At 34.1% G+C, this 21,703-nt stretch overlaps 1 protein-coding gene across 1 annotated transcript in view; it reads right to left on the bottom strand.

The window, feature by feature from the left end:
- Positions 1 to 264: 264 nt before the first annotated feature.
- The window catches only part of LOC102692726 (A disintegrin and metalloproteinase with thrombospondin motifs 20), a 165,268-nt gene continuing 143,829 nt past the window's right edge, over positions 265 to 21,703 (bottom strand). Inside the window, exons 30-39 of the mRNA XM_006642906.3 lie at positions 16,006 to 16,179; positions 14,527 to 14,697; positions 13,362 to 13,562; positions 12,620 to 12,749; positions 11,218 to 11,312; positions 11,019 to 11,113; positions 10,575 to 10,708; positions 8,535 to 8,626; positions 6,133 to 6,237; positions 265 to 4,943 (exon numbers count right to left, since the gene is read on the bottom strand). Of these exons, the coding sequence (XP_006642969.1) occupies positions 4,854 to 4,943; positions 6,133 to 6,237; positions 8,535 to 8,626; positions 10,575 to 10,708; positions 11,019 to 11,113; positions 11,218 to 11,312; positions 12,620 to 12,749; positions 13,362 to 13,562; positions 14,527 to 14,697; positions 16,006 to 16,179 (1,287 nt within the window). The 3' untranslated portion in view covers positions 265 to 4,853. The remainder of the gene's footprint in view (positions 4,944 to 6,132; positions 6,238 to 8,534; positions 8,627 to 10,574; positions 10,709 to 11,018; positions 11,114 to 11,217; positions 11,313 to 12,619; positions 12,750 to 13,361; positions 13,563 to 14,526; positions 14,698 to 16,005; positions 16,180 to 21,703) is intronic.

Raw genomic sequence — 21,703 nt, 5'->3', positions numbered from 1 at the left:
ACAGTTCTCAAAAGATAGTTTGCACATAATTAAAAATGATACTGAATAAAAAAATGACAAAATTCCAGACAGGTTCCAATTCCAATTCTGTGACAGGTATCTTCATTTTACAAGTAACAAACATGAGCCTTCTCTCCACAATTGAAGGCAGGAGACACTCTGACAATCTGACAATCCTTCATATTATTAATACTACTGAAATAATTTATTGGTGAAGCAGAAGCAAATGAGAACTCAAGCTATTATTGGGATAAAGACATTTTATTTCTTGTAAAGTACAGTTAGTACAGCAAAAATAACTAAAACATCTGCAAATATCCTCACAGCAATTGTCATCTCAGCACCAAAGGGATTCCTTTTCACATATATTACATACATTAGAATGCGTGATTCATTTTAAACAATTATGTTTTCTTTGGAAAAAACAAAGCAAAAAAGCACCTTACTTCATATATAAAATGTCCATTTAATATTTAAAAACACAGTATAATCTTCAAGTATGAATTATAAAAAAAACATAAATATCTCATAAGTTACAAAACCATATTGTTAATAATTATAAAAATGTATACAAAGAGTTTTCCTAGTTCAGACTTCCTAGTTCATTTTATTACAAAATTTAAGGCACATAGTGCATTAAGTTCTTCTTTAATTTCTGATACAGATCTCCTAGGTAGAACTGTCTATCACAAAAATGATGATAGCCAAAGTTCATATAGCTGCTCACTGAATTTAATCAGGGATCCTTTAGTATTGCTTAAAAAGGAGGTGCATTGTCAGACACAAGCTTTCTAAGTTGCAACCTGGACACTTTGGTTAAAGCTAAACATTCCATGTAGTTTAAGTGGAACACTGCAAAGCACCTTGTTCAGTAAGAACATTTGGTGTTATGTATATTCTACTATATGCTGAAATCTGAGGAATACGTGTTAAGCACAGATAGAAGAGTGAATTTGTGAATAGTAACTTTGACTCAGTAACTTCATGTGTTAAGATTAATGTTCATATTCTTTTGTCAATGAGAGGTAATTACAGTAGTTAAAAGCACCATATATCGTAGCAAATATAATCTTTTCTGTTCAGTGGTTACAATCATTCTATAAAAAGTAATACTTTTTAAGCAACTTAAAATAATGGCTTCTTAGCTGGCAGTGTTCAACATTAAATGTATATACATAATAGCACAGAATAAATACAATCAAACATAAATATTGTACACCATAGTAGTATACTGTACATTTGTGTACATACATGCCTGTGAGAGGTAGGGGTGTTATGCAACGGGAACCCAGCAGTGTATTGTTTATGATCTACAAAGCTTCTATAGGCAGGAAAAACTAAGTTTATCATATTAATCCAGTGTTATTAAAAAAGAAAAAAAGCACAAGAGCTGGCTCCAAAATCAAATATCTCACATACTGATTAAATGCTGATTTTATCATGAGTGATCATTGAATAAGAACAAGTGCATACATTTAGCCATAGAAAACCTAGTATGTCTTAAATGCCAATTATACATGAGTGCTGGGATTTGATATAAACTATAAACACTCCAGCAAACATATCTTCTCTGAAGATGTATAAAACTGTACTGCAAGGCACAAAAAAGTACTTGTGACCTTTTTTGTTTGTTATGGTGTAATGTCACTTCCCCTCATTCAATAGTGTGCTCAAAAGCTGTGTGTGCTAAAAAAGTGACAGTTACATCAGAAAACCACAAATAATACATGACATATCACAGGTAACAACTAAGGAAACAAATGGAAATTCAGAGGACCTAAACTTTATATTTCTTTAAGGTAATAAAACGTATTTATTTAGTCCTTCAGGTCAACTTTTAAAAGTTCTGTCGAGAGTTAACGCATGTAGAAGGCCTTTCCACACACCACATGTTTGGCATATGACAAAACCTCTATATTTTAGCATTATAATGGCATATTTTAGTTTTTGTGTGACAAAGCTGTAATGTTTAAAAAAAAACATGGAATGAAAAGCTTGTAGTAACAGATCCTTTCAAATTTGGGGAAAAAAACTGAAAACAATACAAGTCAACAAGATTCCAGTCCTCTGGACATAGGTAACAAATGTTCGTTTATAATTCATTTGTAACACAGAAGGAATTTGTCAATTGTACTTGGGCAGCACATGAAAGATCCCATGTGTTTCCTTCATTCTGTTATTTTGTGGCCTAAAATTCTATCGTCTATTACTCAAAACAAGTACAGTAACTCAGAAGTAACTCTTGTAATAAGTTTCATTGATCAACACTTTTTTTTTCTAACACTGCACTATAGAGTTTAATGCAGTTTGGGTGAATAGGCCTTCCACAAAACTACTAACAAATGTATATTTATGAATTTGATTAGAATTATCTTTGTGCTCAATTCAAACTCAGCTGTCATAAAATTCATAAATATGCTGAGATGACATTACAAAACTTTTAAGCACAAAATACTTTACCTCTTCCTTTCATTAAATGTTCAAAATGTCAAAATCAAGACAGTCATTTGTTTATTTCTCTCCTCTTATGACTGAGTTTTAAACTCCCTTTAAAGTACCTTAACCTTTAAGAAACAAGAACATTTATGTTCTTGTAAACATAAATGCTGAACATGGTGCTTGCAAATCTAGAAAAGATAAAATTAACATGATTAATCTGGGATCTCCCACACTAATTTTTTACATCACACCTGGATGAACACAATACAATAGGAAAGAGGATTTTGATGGTTTCACTGCTAAAACAGGTTCTCTATTAGCCCAGAAATAACCTGCTAGACAAAACCTTTTTTATGATATCAGTAACAAAGGAATTAGTTCAGATGCCAGTTTTTACAGCAATTCCTACAAGGTTTTCTTAAAACGTAGAATAGTTTTAACAACATACAATACAGCAGGGGTGGCCATTGTTAGTCCTGGAAAGCACCTCAAAAGCAAGTATTATGATTTTAGTTCCAAACTCTTAATAAAGTATTTAATTTATTTCATGGATTTAATTACCTACCAATATATTTTATGAGTGATGATTTAAAAATATAAACTTTCTACACAAACAGCATTGGTCAACACTATTACAAAGCGGTATTTTTCTGTGGTTTGAATAACGTACTAGGTTATTTAGAAAACTCTTCACGTAACTTGGCATACTATACTAATCTTGAAAATTCTAGTTCAGTTACCGTTTTCTTACACAAAGTAAATCAATTCAGTCCCACACAGCATGATTTGCCTCTATATTTGCTCTTTCACAATTGTTATACAGTATTTGCTTTCTCAAAAATTGGTTTTAAAGAGATCTCGCAGTCATACAGTTACAAAGTGTGTGTTTTTCTATATTGGAGCAACATCCCCGCAACCACACTTTGGGAGAGAATAAGGAAGTGGAGAAAGTTTCCGCCAATCCATTTGTCTTTTAACATGACAGGGACACTCGTGCCCTGTTCCAGAGGCCGAGAACTGATTGCAGGAGAGTCACGTCTCTCACTGACAGCACCATAAACCTGTAGAGTTGGATTGTAAACTGGGAGCTGGGAGAACCCTGGCTAACTAATAGCCCTCTGCGTGTGCCAGCACCTATCCTCCGCTACTTGAGGAATCCCAGTCAGTCGGCTAGCGAACCTGTGAACATTGAGCTCAACCTTCTTTTTAAGTGAGCGACTTTACTAGTTGAGCCACTCAAGATGTCTCTGGACTCTAATCATACCACTAAACTTTGTAAAGGTTTGTAGCAACCCAGATCCTGTGCCTGAAGCATAGAGTGCAAGGAGTGTCTTCACCCTGGAAAGGATGCTAGTTCACAAGCACACAGGGACAACTTAGAGACACAGTAATTACGTAAATACCAGTATTAAATAAACCACTGTAAGATGCTGAATCATGTAATGAAACGACCATTTGATAAAATGTTAATATACTGTATATGGTAAAAATGTCATGAGAAATGTCAGCGCAAATGTATTTGTTTACTTAACAGTGTCTTGTGGATCAATGTGAGGTGTTTGAGCATCTTACCATTAAAGTTAACATTTTATGTCTTCTGTTGTAGAAGAACTACTTATTATTCTCTGTTGAAACAATACACATGATGCATTACTATATTTTAATAGTGTAACAGAGTAGAAGCACTTGGAGCTTGCAGGTAATATTTATGTTCTTATTTTCATATAGTTTGACTGTTTCAGAGACCATTTGTCTGTGCTGCCACTTCCCTGACCCTGTTTGAAAGGACGTAATTCAGTAGCACACAGTTCTGTGACATTTCACTATTGTTGTCATCCTATAATGTTTTTTTTTTCATTTTAATGTATTTTATAAATATACATAATAATAAATTAATTATTTGTTCTTTTGGAAATATATTAGAAATGACCAGCATTCAATTATGGCACTGACATAATTCCCACATGTATATGTAAAACTGTACAGGGGACTTGTAACTTCATGTGTTACAAAAAAGATATCTGGTTTAAGAAAGTGAACTTTGTGGAAAATCTGTTATAAATTTTGAATTTATCTGTAGTCTCTGTGAGTCCCTTTGCATTAAAAGATAAACTCAATTGGTATACTAAGTATGACACCTTATATAAAATTGAAGTGCAATATTTACGTACCAATATGCAGTACCTGTGCATCTGGCAAATGTTAAGCATACCAGAAAGCTGGCACAGCATATGGGCCCATCTAAAATCATTTATGCTATGGCTGCTTTCACAGACAGACAAAGCACTCCTCAGTCTAGAGATGCCAGAAAGCATGATGATGCAGTATAAGCAGGCAAATGAATTCACAGACAAATGTGATTACATTCCCAGTAGATGCATTTGATTTGTTTCACTTCAGCTTTAGCTTCTTGTTCATAGCACTTGGAGAAGAAGACCAGTGGTAGTCTGAGGAATACATTTTCCACAGTATCCTCCACATCTTCCATAGATTCTGGTCCCGTCCTACAGACATAAGCAAAAAAACATTGGATTTGTATTGTATGCATAGACAACTTCTTCACTAACAAATCTGGCAAAAACACTTCAAAATATCAACCAGATATAATGTTCCATTACATTTTTAATCTGTTGTAATTTTGTCCCCAGCCTGCTCCTCTATATCATTTAAATACAACAGAATACTGTCATCAATTGTTTACTCAATGTGTCTTTCCAGCAGCATGCACAACTATTAAAGCTTAAGAGGAAAAGTCAAGTATTCATTTATAGAAAATTTACAAAATTTATTTTGATTGTGTATTCAAATGTGTATTCAAAACATGCAAAATTACATTCATCAGACATACTGTAGTAACTGAAAAATGCAACAACACTAAAATACTAATGGAATAATACTAATGATACTAATGAACAAGAGTCAAAAATTATTTATATAACAATAAAAATAATAAAACTTATATACTGTAGAAGAGTGGTAGATAGTCAAATCAATATTTTTCTTGAAAAACAAATCTTTGAAAACCTTTCTGGTCGAAGTACAAAGACTTCCATCTTTAAGATAGTGAATGATGTATTTATGTATCGTAGACACTTCTACAATATCCATTTGGTTCCATTATTTATATACTGTATGGTTCCATTTAAGTTTAGAACGGAACACTGTTGATTGCATAATGCCAGATGTTTTTTATTTAAATGTAATTTCAGTTGTTTCAACATTATATCCATGGTAATATTCCTTAACATGCCATGGACCAGAAACACATGCCTTGTTACATTATTAACTAGCCCATTGGCCCAATTAGACTACCAAAGCACGTTTGTATCCTACTTACAACATGTTCATGATTCAGCTTGTCAGTTGATTAATTGTACATACATTACTGGCTTCCAGTAAAGTTTCAAAATGTTTTTAAAATTTTATTTATCTTAAAAAGTACTTAATGAGCTTAGTTCATACTATCTACTTGAGCACTTGCTGCTACAGTATATACACTTCTTCCTATGCAGATTCTGGCCACCCCAGAAACAAACAGTAAAAGGAAAAAAATATTATATATATTTTATATATATATTTTCATATATTAAGACTTAATGTTCACATTTATGTATGAGTTGTTTCTTCTGTTCCTATATAAATAAGTATAAATAATTTAATTAATCAGTATAAATCAATAACCTTCAAATTTACCTGTGATCTGTGAACTTTGACTGTTGCATAGTTACCCTGTGATATCCACTTTGTTGATTCAGCCACCTTAAATCCGGTTCCTGTCAGGTTGATGCTGAACTGGCCCTGTAAATAAAACTCCAATTACTATACTTGAACAAAATAATTACACAGCAGGAATGTAATATCTGCAATTCAATATGCAGATGAGGACATTCCATACATTTTAATCCAGATATTTTCTTTCTTGTGTTATATGATATGTACAATTTATGTGACAATTACAGCAAATAATGTGCTAGCTCTTAACACTAATCTATACCTTGGAAGGACTAAATATTGGTGCAATAATTTTGATATGTTTAGATATTATAAACCCATGTTAATGGTCAGAGGGTTATGAAAACGATTTACCTTCTAGCAACAAAACCTAGGTGGTGCCAGAAACAAGCTGCCCTACATTTCAAAAGTCAAACTTGTTTATCCAATGATCTGAGGAAATTGGTAACACATGAGGTTTCCCATTTCACATCCTTTTAAAAAGGGACTTTTTGTAAGGATATATATTTTTTAATGTCATAACTAAATTGGTGTTTGCCAACACTTTTTTTTCATTTTCTTCAAGAATTATGTAACATGATTGTAATTGTTTTGTAACATTTGCAATGTGGTATTAATGCTGTTTTAGACATATTTAATTTATTAAATTTTCACTAATAGATTAAACCACCCACACACACATATACCGTATATACAGTACATGTTCAGGTGGGTAGCTGCGTCAGCATGCGTAGGCTGCAAAGGAACAAGTAATAGGTTTATTCCATGCTGAAAAAAAGAAGAAAGAGAACACAACGTTTCCGCCGTGGAGCCTTCTTCAGGTGTCACCTGAAGAAGCCTCCACGCCCGAAACGTTGTGTTCTCTTTCTTCTTTTTTTCAGCATGGAGGTGTCACCTGAAGAAGCCTCCACGGCCGAAACATTGTGTTCTCTTTCTTCTTTTTTTCAGTATGGAATAAACCTATTACTTGTTAATATACAGTACATATTATATATAGAATGTGAGAACCTCAATGGAAACATCATATTTATTAAATGATAGGATTCGGCCAGCCCTTTGCCTTCAGAACAGCTTCAATCCTTCTGATAGTACTGTACTGATCCATTATTGAAGAAACAAAGCCTACAGTTCTTTGAAAAATGAAGGAGGTGGAGATTCACTCTTTACTCAATAACTCATTCAAGAACTTCCCATAAAGGTTCAATTATTTTTAGACATGGTAATTGAGGAGGCCAAGGGAAGTGTTTGACTTAAGACCGACGTTCATGAAACTTCTCTTAGCAATCTGTATGGGGGTGTTATTGTCTTGGAATACTGGAACATCTTGAGGAAACAGTGTTTGCACTATAGAGTGCACCAATAAATTGGTTTTGTATTCCTTGGCTGGAATTCTACCATGCGGAGTAATAATTGTGCTCAATGGCTCCAACCAGATTGCTGCCCATAACATAACAGATCCACGACTATGTTTAACAGTTGGAAACAGGCAGTGTGGGTTTAAGGCTTCCTTTGGCTTTCTCCAAACATAAACCTATCCAGATGTAGGTAAAACAGTAAAAGATGATTCATCAGACCATATCACTTTCTTTTACTGCTCAGAAGTCCAGGTTTGGTGATCATTACACCAGGTTTGGTACAATGCTGTGCATTGGCCTTGGTTACAATGGATACCCAATGGCTTATAATAAATATAATCTTTGTCAAGCTCATGACATACAGTTTTGTGTTGAGACTGGGCCATGGAGGTGTAGATTCATTTCTGTGGTAATTTTTGAGTCGAGTGTTTTGTTTTGTGGTTTTTAGTGACTATTCTTGTATGTGTCCGTCCATCTCTGTCAGTGAGCTTTCTTCCTACCACTGATCCTCTTTCCTGAAGCTGTTTTCCCTTGTTTGACATATGTCGTCTTGATTTTCATCATGATACTGTTCCCCTTGACACATTAAATAATTTTGCGGCTTCTGTGATTGACAAACCTGCAATTAGGGCACCAACTATGTGTTAATCTCTTATGTTGCTTTAGAAACTCACATATTAAAGTGTTGATTTCAAGACATCTTTTTTAATGGAAACATTATGCTAATTAGTACTGAAATTAACATATAATTAATGTGTAGAATCCTTTTTAATTGTAATTTAGATACTCCAAAATATTATAATTTTTCAATAGGTGTTTCCATTATTTTGACCACCCCCTGTATCTTCACAATGCTATTTTATACAAAAACCTGTACAATGTTAATTTTTCTTAAGGGTTTCTGGATGAAACTTAATGCAAAAATGCAGAACAAAATAACATTTTTTTCTTTTTGAAAGAAGGACAAAAACTTTCAAGATGTACTTTTGAGAAACTTCAGTTTCATACCTGTGGGCACCTAGCAGCACTGTAGCAGTCCCCTGCTGTGGCAAAAGGAACTGGTCTTCCCAGTGGTGTCTGGGAGAAGAGGAGGTCTGTGGCTACAAGAGAATATACAGTACATGAGAGAACTACAATTCTGAAGTTTATTTTAAGAAATATGGTCAGTTAAGAACTAAAACAGTTGACATTGTAGATACTATAAATTTAATAACTTTTTACTCTGTTTCATTGTAAAACTGGCAACTTGTATTTTTCAGTTTTACAATGAATTTATAATTCTGGTAGACCAACAACAAACTACTTATGTTGTGGTTAATTTTTAAGACACAAAAAAGAGCTGCTTTTAAAGGAAGATTAATCTTTGTGCATACTATTGCAAACAATAAAGAAAACTGAATGAAAGACAAAAAATACATTTAAAGCTTAATTATAGATTCATACCAAAAAGCTCAAGACCCTTAAGATATTATAAGAAGTGGAGGTTACTATGTTTCAGGCAGGAAACACTAATCTTTCTTTTTTTAATAACTAGAATGCCTTCCAAGTAAATTAGAGTGTTCAAAAATTTTCCTGGAATGTTTCAACTATATAATCTTCAAAGCATCTTGAACTCATTATTTTTTCTACCTACAAAAAAAAGCACAAAACAAATGAGTAACATGCTCTCTGAGTGTTTCTCTGCTACAAACATATGTTGCCCCAAATGAACATATGGCAGAGAACTGACTGCCCTGCTGCAAGAAAAGTTATGTTTTCATTCTTCCTGGAACAACTCAAGAATACCACTCAGACTACGCAATTCATGAAGATATGTTGTCATGTGCATGTATAATTAATTATTGTAACCCCAATATAGATATATCAGATTTAAAAGCAATCAAAATTATGAGCTATACCCTACTTGATTGGACTCTCTGTGGTAATTATGTCTGAACTACCTCCTATCAAATCTCTTGAGAGAGACAAAGATTACAAGGTCTTTAAGCAGTAAAGTACAGTTATTCATGAAACTTATCTGAACAACTTTTGAAAATGTGCTGAAATATAGCCTTGAACCAACATCTACTGTATTATAGTTGAGATATGCTGCACTTTCTGAAATTACTTTAACTTCACGCACGTCTATAGCCTTGCTTTCAAACATTTTCAGAATCCCTGTGGCAAACCAAATGCAGCAAAGTAACCTCCCCAAAAAACAACAGGAGGTTAAGCACCTATTTATTTTCCACATTGGTTTTACTTAAAACCAGCATCAGCAGAGCAGCTTAGTAGTCATATTGGAAATCGTGGATAAAAATATCTAACTAAAAAATTTATAAAATGTGTTTGGGTAAAAGAGTTCCTTGAGGTTTTAGTTCAGCTTTAGGAGAGTCACACTGAGTCCTCAACTGTGAAAATGAGGAATATTTCATATAAGAGGTTCTAAAGGGCATTTAAACATGACTCCATGGTGTTTATTGAGGCCTGCTGGTGACTATATATTACCACATTACTGAATCTAAGCAGAAGGTGCAAAATTGTAATTTTGCCAGTGTAAACAAGTACAATGTGCACATAGCTATTAGTTTTTATTTTGACTGACGTAACTGAGGTGTCTCTGGAAAGGAACACCACTTATTTTAATTATATTCACCACTGGTGTCCTCCTAGAAGAGCAAGGCTTTAGGTATACTAAAAATATTTTTAAACAGTGATTAAAACACTACTGAGCATTATTTTTAGATTTTTTTAAACAATTGTGAGTTGTGAGTTGTCATTTGTTGAGATGACAGCTTTTACTCACTGCCATTCATCCTCTATTGAAACCTGACCTATCTGTAATATTGCACCTGGGTATCAGTTATACAGTATATGGTGACAGACTAATTTGAAAGTAATTTTTGCTAATATGAATCCTGGAAGAACCTTTTAAGCAATAAAACATATTAAGAACAAGCAATACGGCACACCAAAATCACTAAGAAATCAAACCGGAACAAAAAGATTATATGAACCAACACTTTAAAACTCATGACTACTACTTCCCATTGCCTGATAATTACGTACTTATTATCCGCATGGTACTGATATCCAGTCGAACCTTATGAAAAAGTGTGTATCCAGCTGCAGGGTAGTCATTTCTGCAAAAGCAATCTTGACTCCGGCTTCCATTGAAAGGGCATTCAAATGGGTTCTGCAACCTATCAATGAGAAAAAAGTTACTAATTCAGGCTCACTAAAATGTAATTCTGTTTGAATTAGTAGTAGTAGTGTTAGTAGTAGAAGTCATCCATGAGATGCACGAGATTTTGGACAGACTTCCTCTGTTAATGACATACAGCAGCTTCCTGGTTGTGCTCTTTCAATTTGGCACCATCAGAGGGTCCTGCGAACCACCAGGGTTTCTGTGTTCTTCTCCAGATAAGCTACTTGGAAGCCCTATCCATGCCACCTCAACTTTAAGATTATTTAATATTGTAAAAAGTCTATTTTCTCACCCAGAAGACATACCTGTATCCATATACTTCAGAGAAGTTGTCTGTCTGACCACTGCGTAAAGTCACATACTCTTTTGGATCACTAGACTGCATGTCGGCACAGTAGACCTGAAAAAAAGCGTAATTGAAACACTTTCTTAAAATGCAAAGACAGCCACAAACATACAGTACCTGTCAGGTGAAAGTAAAATACTTATTTTCATATCACCTACCTGGAGAATTTTGTTTTTAAAACGGAGAAAATATTCCCCTTCTTTTCGAGACCCTTCTTTAAGTTGTACGTCTTTACAGCTCGTGAACAATTCACCTGAAATGTTAAAAACAAATAACCATATGCAAAATAATCATGTCAATTAACATTAAATGTGTTGCTAAACAGTCCTTAATATATGTTTGAAAACATGCAATGAGAAGGAAGAAGAAATAATCTAGATCACTGCAACACTACAATAATAACAATTAGTAAACACAATTTCGATATTTTTTAACCTGTTCAACAGGAGATGATAATGTTTAATTTATGCTTCTTCACACCAGAAGAAGGCCCCACAACTGAAATATTGTGCTTCTTTTCTTCTCTTTTCAGCATGGAAGAAACCTTTACTTGTTCCTAATTTATGCAGTGCAAACTATGCTTTTGTTCACATAGAAAAGGCTGTTTATTTATCTTATTCTATTACTTTCACCATGATTTCACCAATATCTATAATAATAATATAAAATATTGATAATAACTGAACATCATAATAAGAAGTAACAAGTAAAGGTTTATTCCATGCTGAAAAGAAAAGAAATGAAACAATGTTTCGGCTGTGAAGCCTTCTTTGGATGTGTTATTGTATGTATGGTACGTTATTATTTTTATCATAATAAGAATACATGATTCTTTAAAAGAAAGACTTTTAATTTTTACTCTTGTTCTCCATATCGTTTGTGGGGACATTCCTTGTGAAGTGGAAAGGTGGTTATGGTTTGCTGATTAGAATTTTTTTCTCATGTGCAGTTGCTTTCATCTGTACGGTTGACATATAATTTTCATTTACATTAACCAAACTTGGCTATGAGAATTAAAGCATTCCGTCCTACAGAAAATGGCAGTATCTCAGAACATTTGGACTTTATCATCCAGAAAGGAAATTTGCAATTCTTGGCTCAACAGCTGTATTGTGTTTCAGGTTAAAAGTGAAGGTTACTGTTACATTTTCTAAGAAATCTGAAAATATCCAATAAAGGTTTCACAGAATTCACGTTCTAGGAAAAAAAAACTTTAGTGGTTGCATGCATTACTTATTCTGACATATTAAGCACAGCCTAATCTCAAAATATATTTTGAGTCCCACATTTATTTGACCTTATTACTAAAACTAAACGTATTATTATTTGGTTCTATTTTGTTGTCAAAACAAAGACACCATCTATTGTAGGTTTAAGTGTCATCATTTTATGTTGTAATATAATTTGCTGTTTTTTAATGATTTATTTTGCAAATTGATGTTACATTATCTTCTAATGACAATTTAACACAATAAAGGCAAGGCATCTATTAGGTCGAAGTAATTCAAGTAGGTAGCTATCTATTAGCTATCTAGTAGGTAGGTATCTATTAGGTCTTACACTCTCGCTCTTGACAGGTAGCCCTGGATTCAGGCTTCTGGTTTTGGTCACAGCTTTCAGAAGGTAAACCTTTAGTGGTAAGGCACTCCACTCTTCTTTCCATTACACCTGCTCCACAAGTCATAGAGCACTGTGAAACACAACAATCAAATCCACATTAGTCTTAAAAGGTATGTAGTGACTAATATCTGACACATAATGAAATGTACAGTAATATATATCCCATGTCAAGACTTGGGTGAAGTTAGTCTAAAAGGAGTATAAATATGTGGCACACAGGTTTCAAATGTCAAACATTGACAAAAAACAAAGTCTTTAAGTGACATACATTCTCCAAGTGGAAACCCTTCAATATAAGAGCGTACTTTCTCACACTTAAGTGTTTAGATAAAAACGGCAATATAATTAAGTGTTAATTGTTGAATTTAACAAATGTTTAAGTGGACGTCAAACTCGAATGTTACACTTCCATTCTTCTTTGCATTAATGCTCCCTGGCTGCACAGAGCTCTGCACACAACTTCCTTCATAAGTGATTGGGGATGTAATCTCTGACCAGCACTACCATTTCCTCAGCTAGGCGATCAGCACTAAAGTATTAACTACGCTATCCTTTTTATTCACCAGCATGTATAATCATGATTAGAATTTGACTGAACTTCTGAAAAAAAACCCTTAGCCTTCTGCTTTGTTTTGGTTGATGAAACCCTCACAAGAAATCAGTGTCTGAGAAATATACTCACCTTACTCCAAGGACCAGCTTTCCAGGAGGCTGCAGGAGGACACTGTCTTAAATTACATTCCTGTTTGTCGGGGGGATATGGCTTTGGACAGTCAGCATGAGGCAAAGACTGAGGGTCATAGGAGTAAATATCCTGGGATGAGTGTACCTCTGAACAGGAAATCATTCGTTGTTGAAATCCATGTCCACAGCTTGCTGAGCACTGCAAATACACAGAATAAACACCCACTTGTCACTCACTTGTTTTCATCCATTTTCTAACCTCTTTTTCCAATTCAGGATCACAGGCGAGCTGGAGCCTATCCTGGCAAGCAATGGGTGAAAGTCAGGTTACATCCTGACACCCTGGACATCAGACCATCACAGAGAGACAGACACAAACACAGACACGCACATAAACCTAGGACACATTTTCCAGGAGGCAGCTAACCTACCAGTATGTTTTTGGACTGTGGGAAAAACCCAGCACCCAGAGGAAACCCATGCAAACACGGGGAGAACATAAAAAACTCCAAGCAGATAGCACCACATTTCTAGAAGTGAACTCAGAGCCACAGTACTGCAAGACACCAATACCTCCCTCTGTGCCACTGTGTCAACCCACTTCCAGCTACTATTTACACTTTACAGAAAAAAACTTTTAAACAAACTTAAAAATATGTAATATCATGGTTTCAAGAAGAATTAGCATTTTTTAATCAAATTGAAAGGAAAATAAGTCTTGTGTGTTTGACCTTCAATATTTCAGAACATGTTTAAAAAGAAACATTCAATTAAGAATGCAAATTTATTGGTATTGTTATTGCATGCCTGGATTACTAGGAAAAGAGAAGAATTTGAGCAATGTTAGTATAATGCACTTAAACATTTTCTTAATTTAAATGTACAGCATATATATATATATGTCTTGGACATTCTTCACAGCTATTGTATATGAAAAACATTGTCAACTGGTATCTCATTTTTTTGGATAGAGTATGTCAATTCATGCTCAAACACATACCTGTACAAGAGTTTCAGAATGTGTTTGAATGGATATCATGCTTATACACAGAGTTTCACGGAAAATAATGTTTCACTGAGGTGAAATGCATTCACTGGTGTAACTTGTACTGTATTGACATTATAAATATTTTACATTCACATCCATATCTTTGACAAGATACCTGTGACCAGTCTCCTGTAATCCAGATGTATTTGCAAGATACAGTTTTGCACATCTGTGAAGATGTAGGTTTGGATGAAGAGTTGCAAAGGCTCTCATGCACTGGTTTCATCATGTGATCCACACAGGAAACCTTTCGTTTCATTGTTCCATTACCACAGGTCACATTGCACTGCAAAATAATGTTGTGAATGATAAATAATACACACATAACTTTTAAAATGGCAAATTTCCTTTTTAGATGATACAATTATAATATTACATATATTATTAGCTCCTAATATTACAATAAAATTATATATTCATATATTACCATACATAAAAAACATATACGGTACCACAGTAAACTGTGGCTTATATCTTCTAACTGTATATAAGATATTTTTATTTTATTGTCAGTGTGGTTAATCTACCCCGTGAAGAAACATAGACATATTTTCCAACAGAATTTATAATACGATGATTGCAAATCTTCTTTGTTCAGCACTGCCACTGACAGAGTCAAACTGCTATTGCTTCATTAAAGTAACCGTGAGTTGCCACCAGAGCATATTTTTCTTTAATGGTAATTCTCATCTACATTTTATCCCTTTGTACTCAATTTTTAAACTGCAAAACTACATCAATCTCACACAATGAAAGATGAACCAACGGCCACACTTTATTCTTTTAGCTGTGTTTTAAATTGGCTGCTTTTCTTTAAATCCTAAATTGTAAACAGTGAAGCCTGATGTAGAGGTGTAGTAGGCGCAACCAAATTATTTGCTAGACCCCTGCATTTGCAGCAAGCCACATTTTTCATTCTTGTTCAGTTAGTTAAGAATCACCTATCCAACTCTCTCCAATAGAACATTTGTGACGATGTTGTGTCACCACCCTCAGAGACACAGTGAATTTCCAGTGCTGACATATTCATCTGTATAGACAGTCAACCTCTATCCTCCATGGTCTCCATATCCTCCTGCCAGCCTTTCCTGTTACAACCAGAATTTCTAATTTCCTCTTTCCTCATCATACAGTATGTCCAAAAAACACAGAACAAATAAGCTCTGAACTCCACTCAATTATCAAATTTAACCCTAATGTTTAATTAAACAACTACAGTACCTGATACTAAACTAAAAGAATTAAGTTCAATTTAGCAGTGCTTTTAAGATTATATAATAAGAAATAATATATATTACACAACATTTGCTTTATAAAGCTTGATTACAAATGAGTAATAAGAGAATAAAACTATTTTCTTTTTACCACTATATTGCAATTAATAAATTGCATACTTTGTGTAATCGGTCGCAAGCATTTTTTAACTATGAAATTTACATGTATGATTTTGGCAAAGCTCAAAACCCTGCAAGATGAGACCTACTGTGTTGCAGGCAAGGTGCTTTTTGAAGTCTGCTGAGAGAAACCCCAACAAAGGTTTGGATGCAATTAAATACAAATGTTCTGAGTTCAAGTCATACCAGTCATTACTTACATCTTGCCACTCGTCTTTTATCCATTCATAATGAAGACAGGCAGAGGAAAGACACTGCTGTGTGCTGGTGGGCCGCAAGATGGGGTTACAAAACTCTTCATTTACCCAGCCTGTGCCTTTCATTCTGCAGTAGACTTCTCTTTGCTGAATCCCAACACCACAGGTCACTGAACACTGAAACATATTAGCAACCAAAGCCACATCATGAGCATTTCTGCTACAAGAAATCTTGTATAATGTATGTGCACATACAGTATCTAGCTCATATTATTGACATTATGGATTGGTTCTTTTTTGATTCTCATAATGTACTTTTTAAATTTAAATGCTGCAACATTTGAAACATTCAGACAATAACATGGGGTTGCAGTGTATTCATGTGATGTACAGCATGGTAAAGACATGGTATAGACTGTTGCACTTAAAGAACAGGAAGCATTCAAGATACAAAGTGCATGCTACATTGATGATGCTTTCCTGAGTTAAAAGTTTGTGATACATCAGTTTGATGTTAACCACAAGTTGATGTAGAAACTACTGAATAATTCTCAATATCATACTGATCAGTGAAAAAAAAAATCAAAAATTAGTACTGGAAATACAAGACATTTCCAGTGATTAATCTTTGAATAATTGATTTATAGTATATAAGAATAAGAAAACTAAAGAATCCTAAATAAATATTAAGAATTAAATAACAATACAATATGATAGTTATATTTTGTGGTAATGCCATGCATACATTTGATCGCATTTGATCAAAAAAACATGGTGTCCATCCCAGATATTTTAAGTGACAATAAATGTTGGGACACATTGTCTTTAAGTTAAAATTCAGATTTAAAAATCAATATTTGGTTGCTTATCTTTTTGAGGCAATAACTAATCTGCAATCCATTGAGCTAACCAAACACTTACAGTAATCATTTGCACACATCATGCTTCACAGATGCGGTGGTATTCTTAGGAGCATCTGTAGTTTCTTTCTTCACACTTTAACCTTTCTATCACTTCGGAAAACATGATCTTGGTCTCATCTAAAACTTGCTCTAAAGCTATCCTGGCTCATTTTTGTACATTGAAACATATCTTAATCTGTTTCATCTGTTATCAGTGCTTCCCTGCATTCCATGATAAGCGGTTTACATCTTTTGATGTAGCCTTTGCAATTCTTCTGCTGTCTCCTGCCTTCTGCTGTGTCAGCCCAGCATTCTGGAGACTGATATCACTTACAGTTGTTTCAGGGTTATCCTTTTTTCTGTCCAGCTCAGTCTTACGACTACAAGATTATACTTGTGGTTTCTTTCTTTTTTGGTACATTTTCAGTATCCTAATTTCTGTACTGAAGTCAAAGGAGACAGGTCAAAAGGATGGTCACAGCTCTGAAAACCTCACAAAACCCCATGGCCAACATGACACATTTGTCAACCAAATGACCTAGTACTGTGTTTTCTGTAAAATAAACAGGTTTAACCCTATCAGTTTTTTTAATTGATCCAAAATCGTAGAATTTATGTTTTATTCCTTTCAGTTAATGTACAATACACTGCTGCCAACACTGACATAATGGCTTATGTTACATTCACATAACAGGAGTGTGAATTGAGACATTATAGGACTAAAACTTAACTTCCTCCAAGTCTCAGAGTTGTTAAAAATATTACTTTTTGGTTGACTAGACATGACTTCCTCGACACTTAACAAGAAGAAAAATGCTTATGTGTAGCTGAAATTCTACATGAAGGTTTGTACCATAAGAGACAAACACTTTACTGCAGATTTATTGTGTCGAACATAATTATTATCAGTATTACTTTGAGTAAGCTAAAGAAAAGCAACAAAATGGTGATTTTGAGGATCCTGGCTGCACCATGCTACAGTAAGCAAACAACTGCAAGTCATTTTTTAAAAAGCTTTCTGTTTTCTCAGCTACCGGGAAGGACTATCTGTACAGACCTATTTACAGAGGTACATAAGCATGTCTGAAACAAAAGATCTACAGATCTACAGATGTACATACGTCTGTCTGAAACAAAAGTGTACTAATTAACATTGGCCAAGAATCTAGGGGGAAAAAATCAACAACAGTGAAATTAGAATGTGAATGTGGAGAATATAAATTAAAGTAGAGACAAAGGTAGTAGAGATGAGTAGAGACAAAGAGAGAAAGGGAAGTAAAAATAAAAAGATCAGGCAATATGTGCATACCTAAATGCAATGAGTGTTATGGAAATAATGTCCATAAATTGAAGCTAATGCATTAGCATTTGCCTATCCTGTAACCACTAACACAAAAAACCATAGTTATCAGAAAGTAAAAGGTGAAGAATTCAGTATTTTGAAGACAAAGGAAAGTTGGAGGCATAGCATTACACGTCACAAAATCACTAAGTTATCAAAACCTGTTTGACAAAATTTCAGACTTGTAATTGATGATGTGTGCCACACATCACCAAATTCCAGTATTATTTACAATGTAGTTTTATCTGATCGCATCAAGAATTTATATAAAAAGGAAGAAGTGTTTTTTATGGGGGACTTTAATTTCCTCTATCTTAATCAGGGAAAAACCTACATGGCCAGCTAAAATTTAAACTGTAGATACGGCTAACAATTGATTTCTAACTTAGTCTGTCTATGCACATATAATAGAGAATTCCTCTATTTATTTTTGGTTACACACAAGATTAATACTTAAATTTAATGTGGTAGGCATCCATGTTAGTACATACATTTGAACTGAGAACACAAAATATAGACACTGTTACGTCCCCTTGTGTGTCCGTATGTTTTGGTTTTTTTATCACTTCCTGTATTAGGCTACACCCCCCCACCACGGGTCCATCACTACACCATATTTGCCATTATGACATCATTTTCAATCAACTCTCGACCAATCAGAAGTCAACATCTTCAGTTTTAAACTTGGAGGTTTTCTGAATGAAGGGGCCTTTCGCTCGACTTCGGTTTTGCTCAGCTCAGCTTCAGTTTTGTTTTGCATTGCTTTCATTTTGCTTCAGCTTCGCTTCTCTTCATTTTCATTTGTTAGTGAAACCATAAACTACACATACTGTACAAAATGGGAAACTAACAACTTTAAGAAGTTATGAGAACCTAGGAACAAGAATTAGATGTTTATATTAACACATCATTTTCCACATCTAAACAATATGGGGAAGCAATTAATTGTAACACATAATTCAATAAAATAATATTATGCTAAAATTGTACAATGCATTAGTGAGATCTGAAACAGAATACTGTGTACAATTTTAGCCACCACATTACAAAAAAGAAAGTGCTAGTCCGGAATGTGCCCATAGAAGAGCAACCATCACATACTGAAAGGAATATCCAACACTGACAGGCAGAAAGAAGTTAACATTTGTAGTACTGAACAAAGGAAACTATGAGGGGACCTGATAAAAGCATTCAAAGGCACAGGCCAGTTTAGAATCAACTGAAACGTACCAGAGTACAAAAATGGAAACTACAGAGGGAGCGCATTTAAAGCTGCAAACAGAAGGTCCTTTTTTAACACAATATAGTTTGAGAGCTTCTGGAATTAGTTACGAAATAATGTTGATGAAGATGATTACCAGGCTTCTTCTAGGAAATGGATGGATCCAACCAAATAACCTAGATGGACCGGATGACCATTTCCCAATTGTTATATTTCTTATGTAATTTATTTCCACAGATGATCTAAAACATTGAAATGAGACACAGAAAGCCTGGTGACCACTTATATATTTATAGAAGGCACTTATTTAAACACAAAATTTGTGGTTATTGTTAAATTATCTTTTATTAGTCTTCATGTCTGTCAAGCCTGTGCTCACTGACCACTCTCCCTGGTCTTTATTTGTACTGTGCAATATATTTAAAAACGTCTTTGTAAACCTTGGATTTACAGTTTAGTCTTTGTCAGAAACATTTATGCTTTGATGTATTTATGGAAATGTAACTGAAATCTGTCTTCTTAAACCTTTGTATGTAGTTGTTAATGACCAATGTTTTCATATCTTGTACAAGGGAATCAAATCTTTCATCTTTCTTTGAAGTTGTTTTTTTAATCTTCTTACCTGCATAAGAAAGAAATCCTTTCTTCCTGATCAAACAGAGGGAGTTATTTTTGTTTATTTTTTTCTTTTAAAACATATCTCAGGAACAGCTAAAGCTGTACATGTGAATTCCTTTGTATATGCATTGAAAGTCTTTTTCAAACCATTCACAGGCTTCCATCTACTGTTTTAGTCAGCTGTTTAAGGAACTGCTATTTAGTTTTAATACAAAAAAAGGCATCAGTCTTAATCTGACCTTCATGGCAAGTCTAAACAAAAATAAGAGACGAAACATGCATTTTAATTTCCCTATTCTGCAAAGAGATGTAAATAATTCAGTAATGAGGGATGGTACTGTGGTAATAGGCAAAGATCACTGGTACTATTCTTCCCTTTTTTATATAAAGAGTATACATTTGTATGGAATACAGTGTGGTGACTATGGAAATAGGAATTCTACATGAATTAAGTGCATTTTGTTGTGACTGAAAAAAAAATCAAATTTCCAAGAAATGTTGCTTGGCACAAAGCATCTAGCAAAAGGCACAGGTAGAGATGCACTACATGTGTATATTTCTAGAATAGATAACACAAATATGGTACAGGTGCAACCTGAGAGGAATTGCTTTCCAAATGTTGTAGTAAAAAAGTCCCAGATGCCCCAAAGACAGGAACTTCGTCTTACTGTTACGTGATTCAACAGTACAGAAGAAACGTGTTACACGTCTCAAAGTAAGCTCTCTCACATCTGGAGCTAATTGTTTTAGCAATGAACTGGTAAGAAAGAGTAACATTCAACTTTTCTCCATAGTGCTTCACACATTATGAAGAGGCAAGTGCAAGTTACCTCTTTTCTTTTCTAACAGTCACATGAATAGGTCTTTGAAGATACAGTATAAAAGAGATATCAGGGTCAGGCAGAATATTTGCATACTGTATGACTTGTGGAGAGTTTCTGATCACTGCATAAATATGTCAATCTGCTCGGTTATTCAGAAGGTGAAACGTAGCACATTTTTGCCACACATTTTTTCACTATTGTGACATAATATATGCAATTGCAGATTTTTTGGGGGAATTCCTTTCATATAAAACACAGCTGTGGTGACCACAAGCACTGCGTGTTTTTCTTCTTAATCTATTGCCGACGTACTACAGTCTTGTCACTAAAAGAAAATGATAAACTAAATGAAACTGAAGCAAGCTATTGCTTTCTAAAGTTTAAAACCACTAGAAACTGTAATGCAACACTTATTTAATTTGACCCATAAAGAGAATCAGAAAGGCAAAACTGCCGAATTGCAGCAGTTGGCAAAATTTTCATTATAAATTTTCATCAAAGAGTACGTACAATACATGTTTACATTTTTAAGCTGCACACTCTTGTGCTAAAAGTCAGTACTGTTTCAAATTAAAATCTGAACTCAAAATCTACACATTTAAAAAAGGTAGTAAAAATTACTATCTTATTATGACAACATTTTGGTAAATGCTTTTATTTCGTATTTCTGTTATGTATAATGTGGGTTTAAATATGATTTTCTAGAAAAAAATAATAATAGAGGCAGGCTAAAGTTCAAGTGTGGAAGAGAAACTAGGCGATACTGTGGAAAAAGAAATGGCTTAGCGCAGAT

This window comes from Lepisosteus oculatus, chromosome 7 (assembly GCF_040954835.1).
Source record: "Lepisosteus oculatus isolate fLepOcu1 chromosome 7, fLepOcu1.hap2, whole genome shotgun sequence".
Taxonomy (NCBI): domain Eukaryota; kingdom Metazoa; phylum Chordata; class Actinopteri; order Semionotiformes; family Lepisosteidae; genus Lepisosteus; species Lepisosteus oculatus.
Note: the sequence above shows the minus strand (reverse complement) of the source record. Positions and strands in the feature narration are given on the sequence as shown.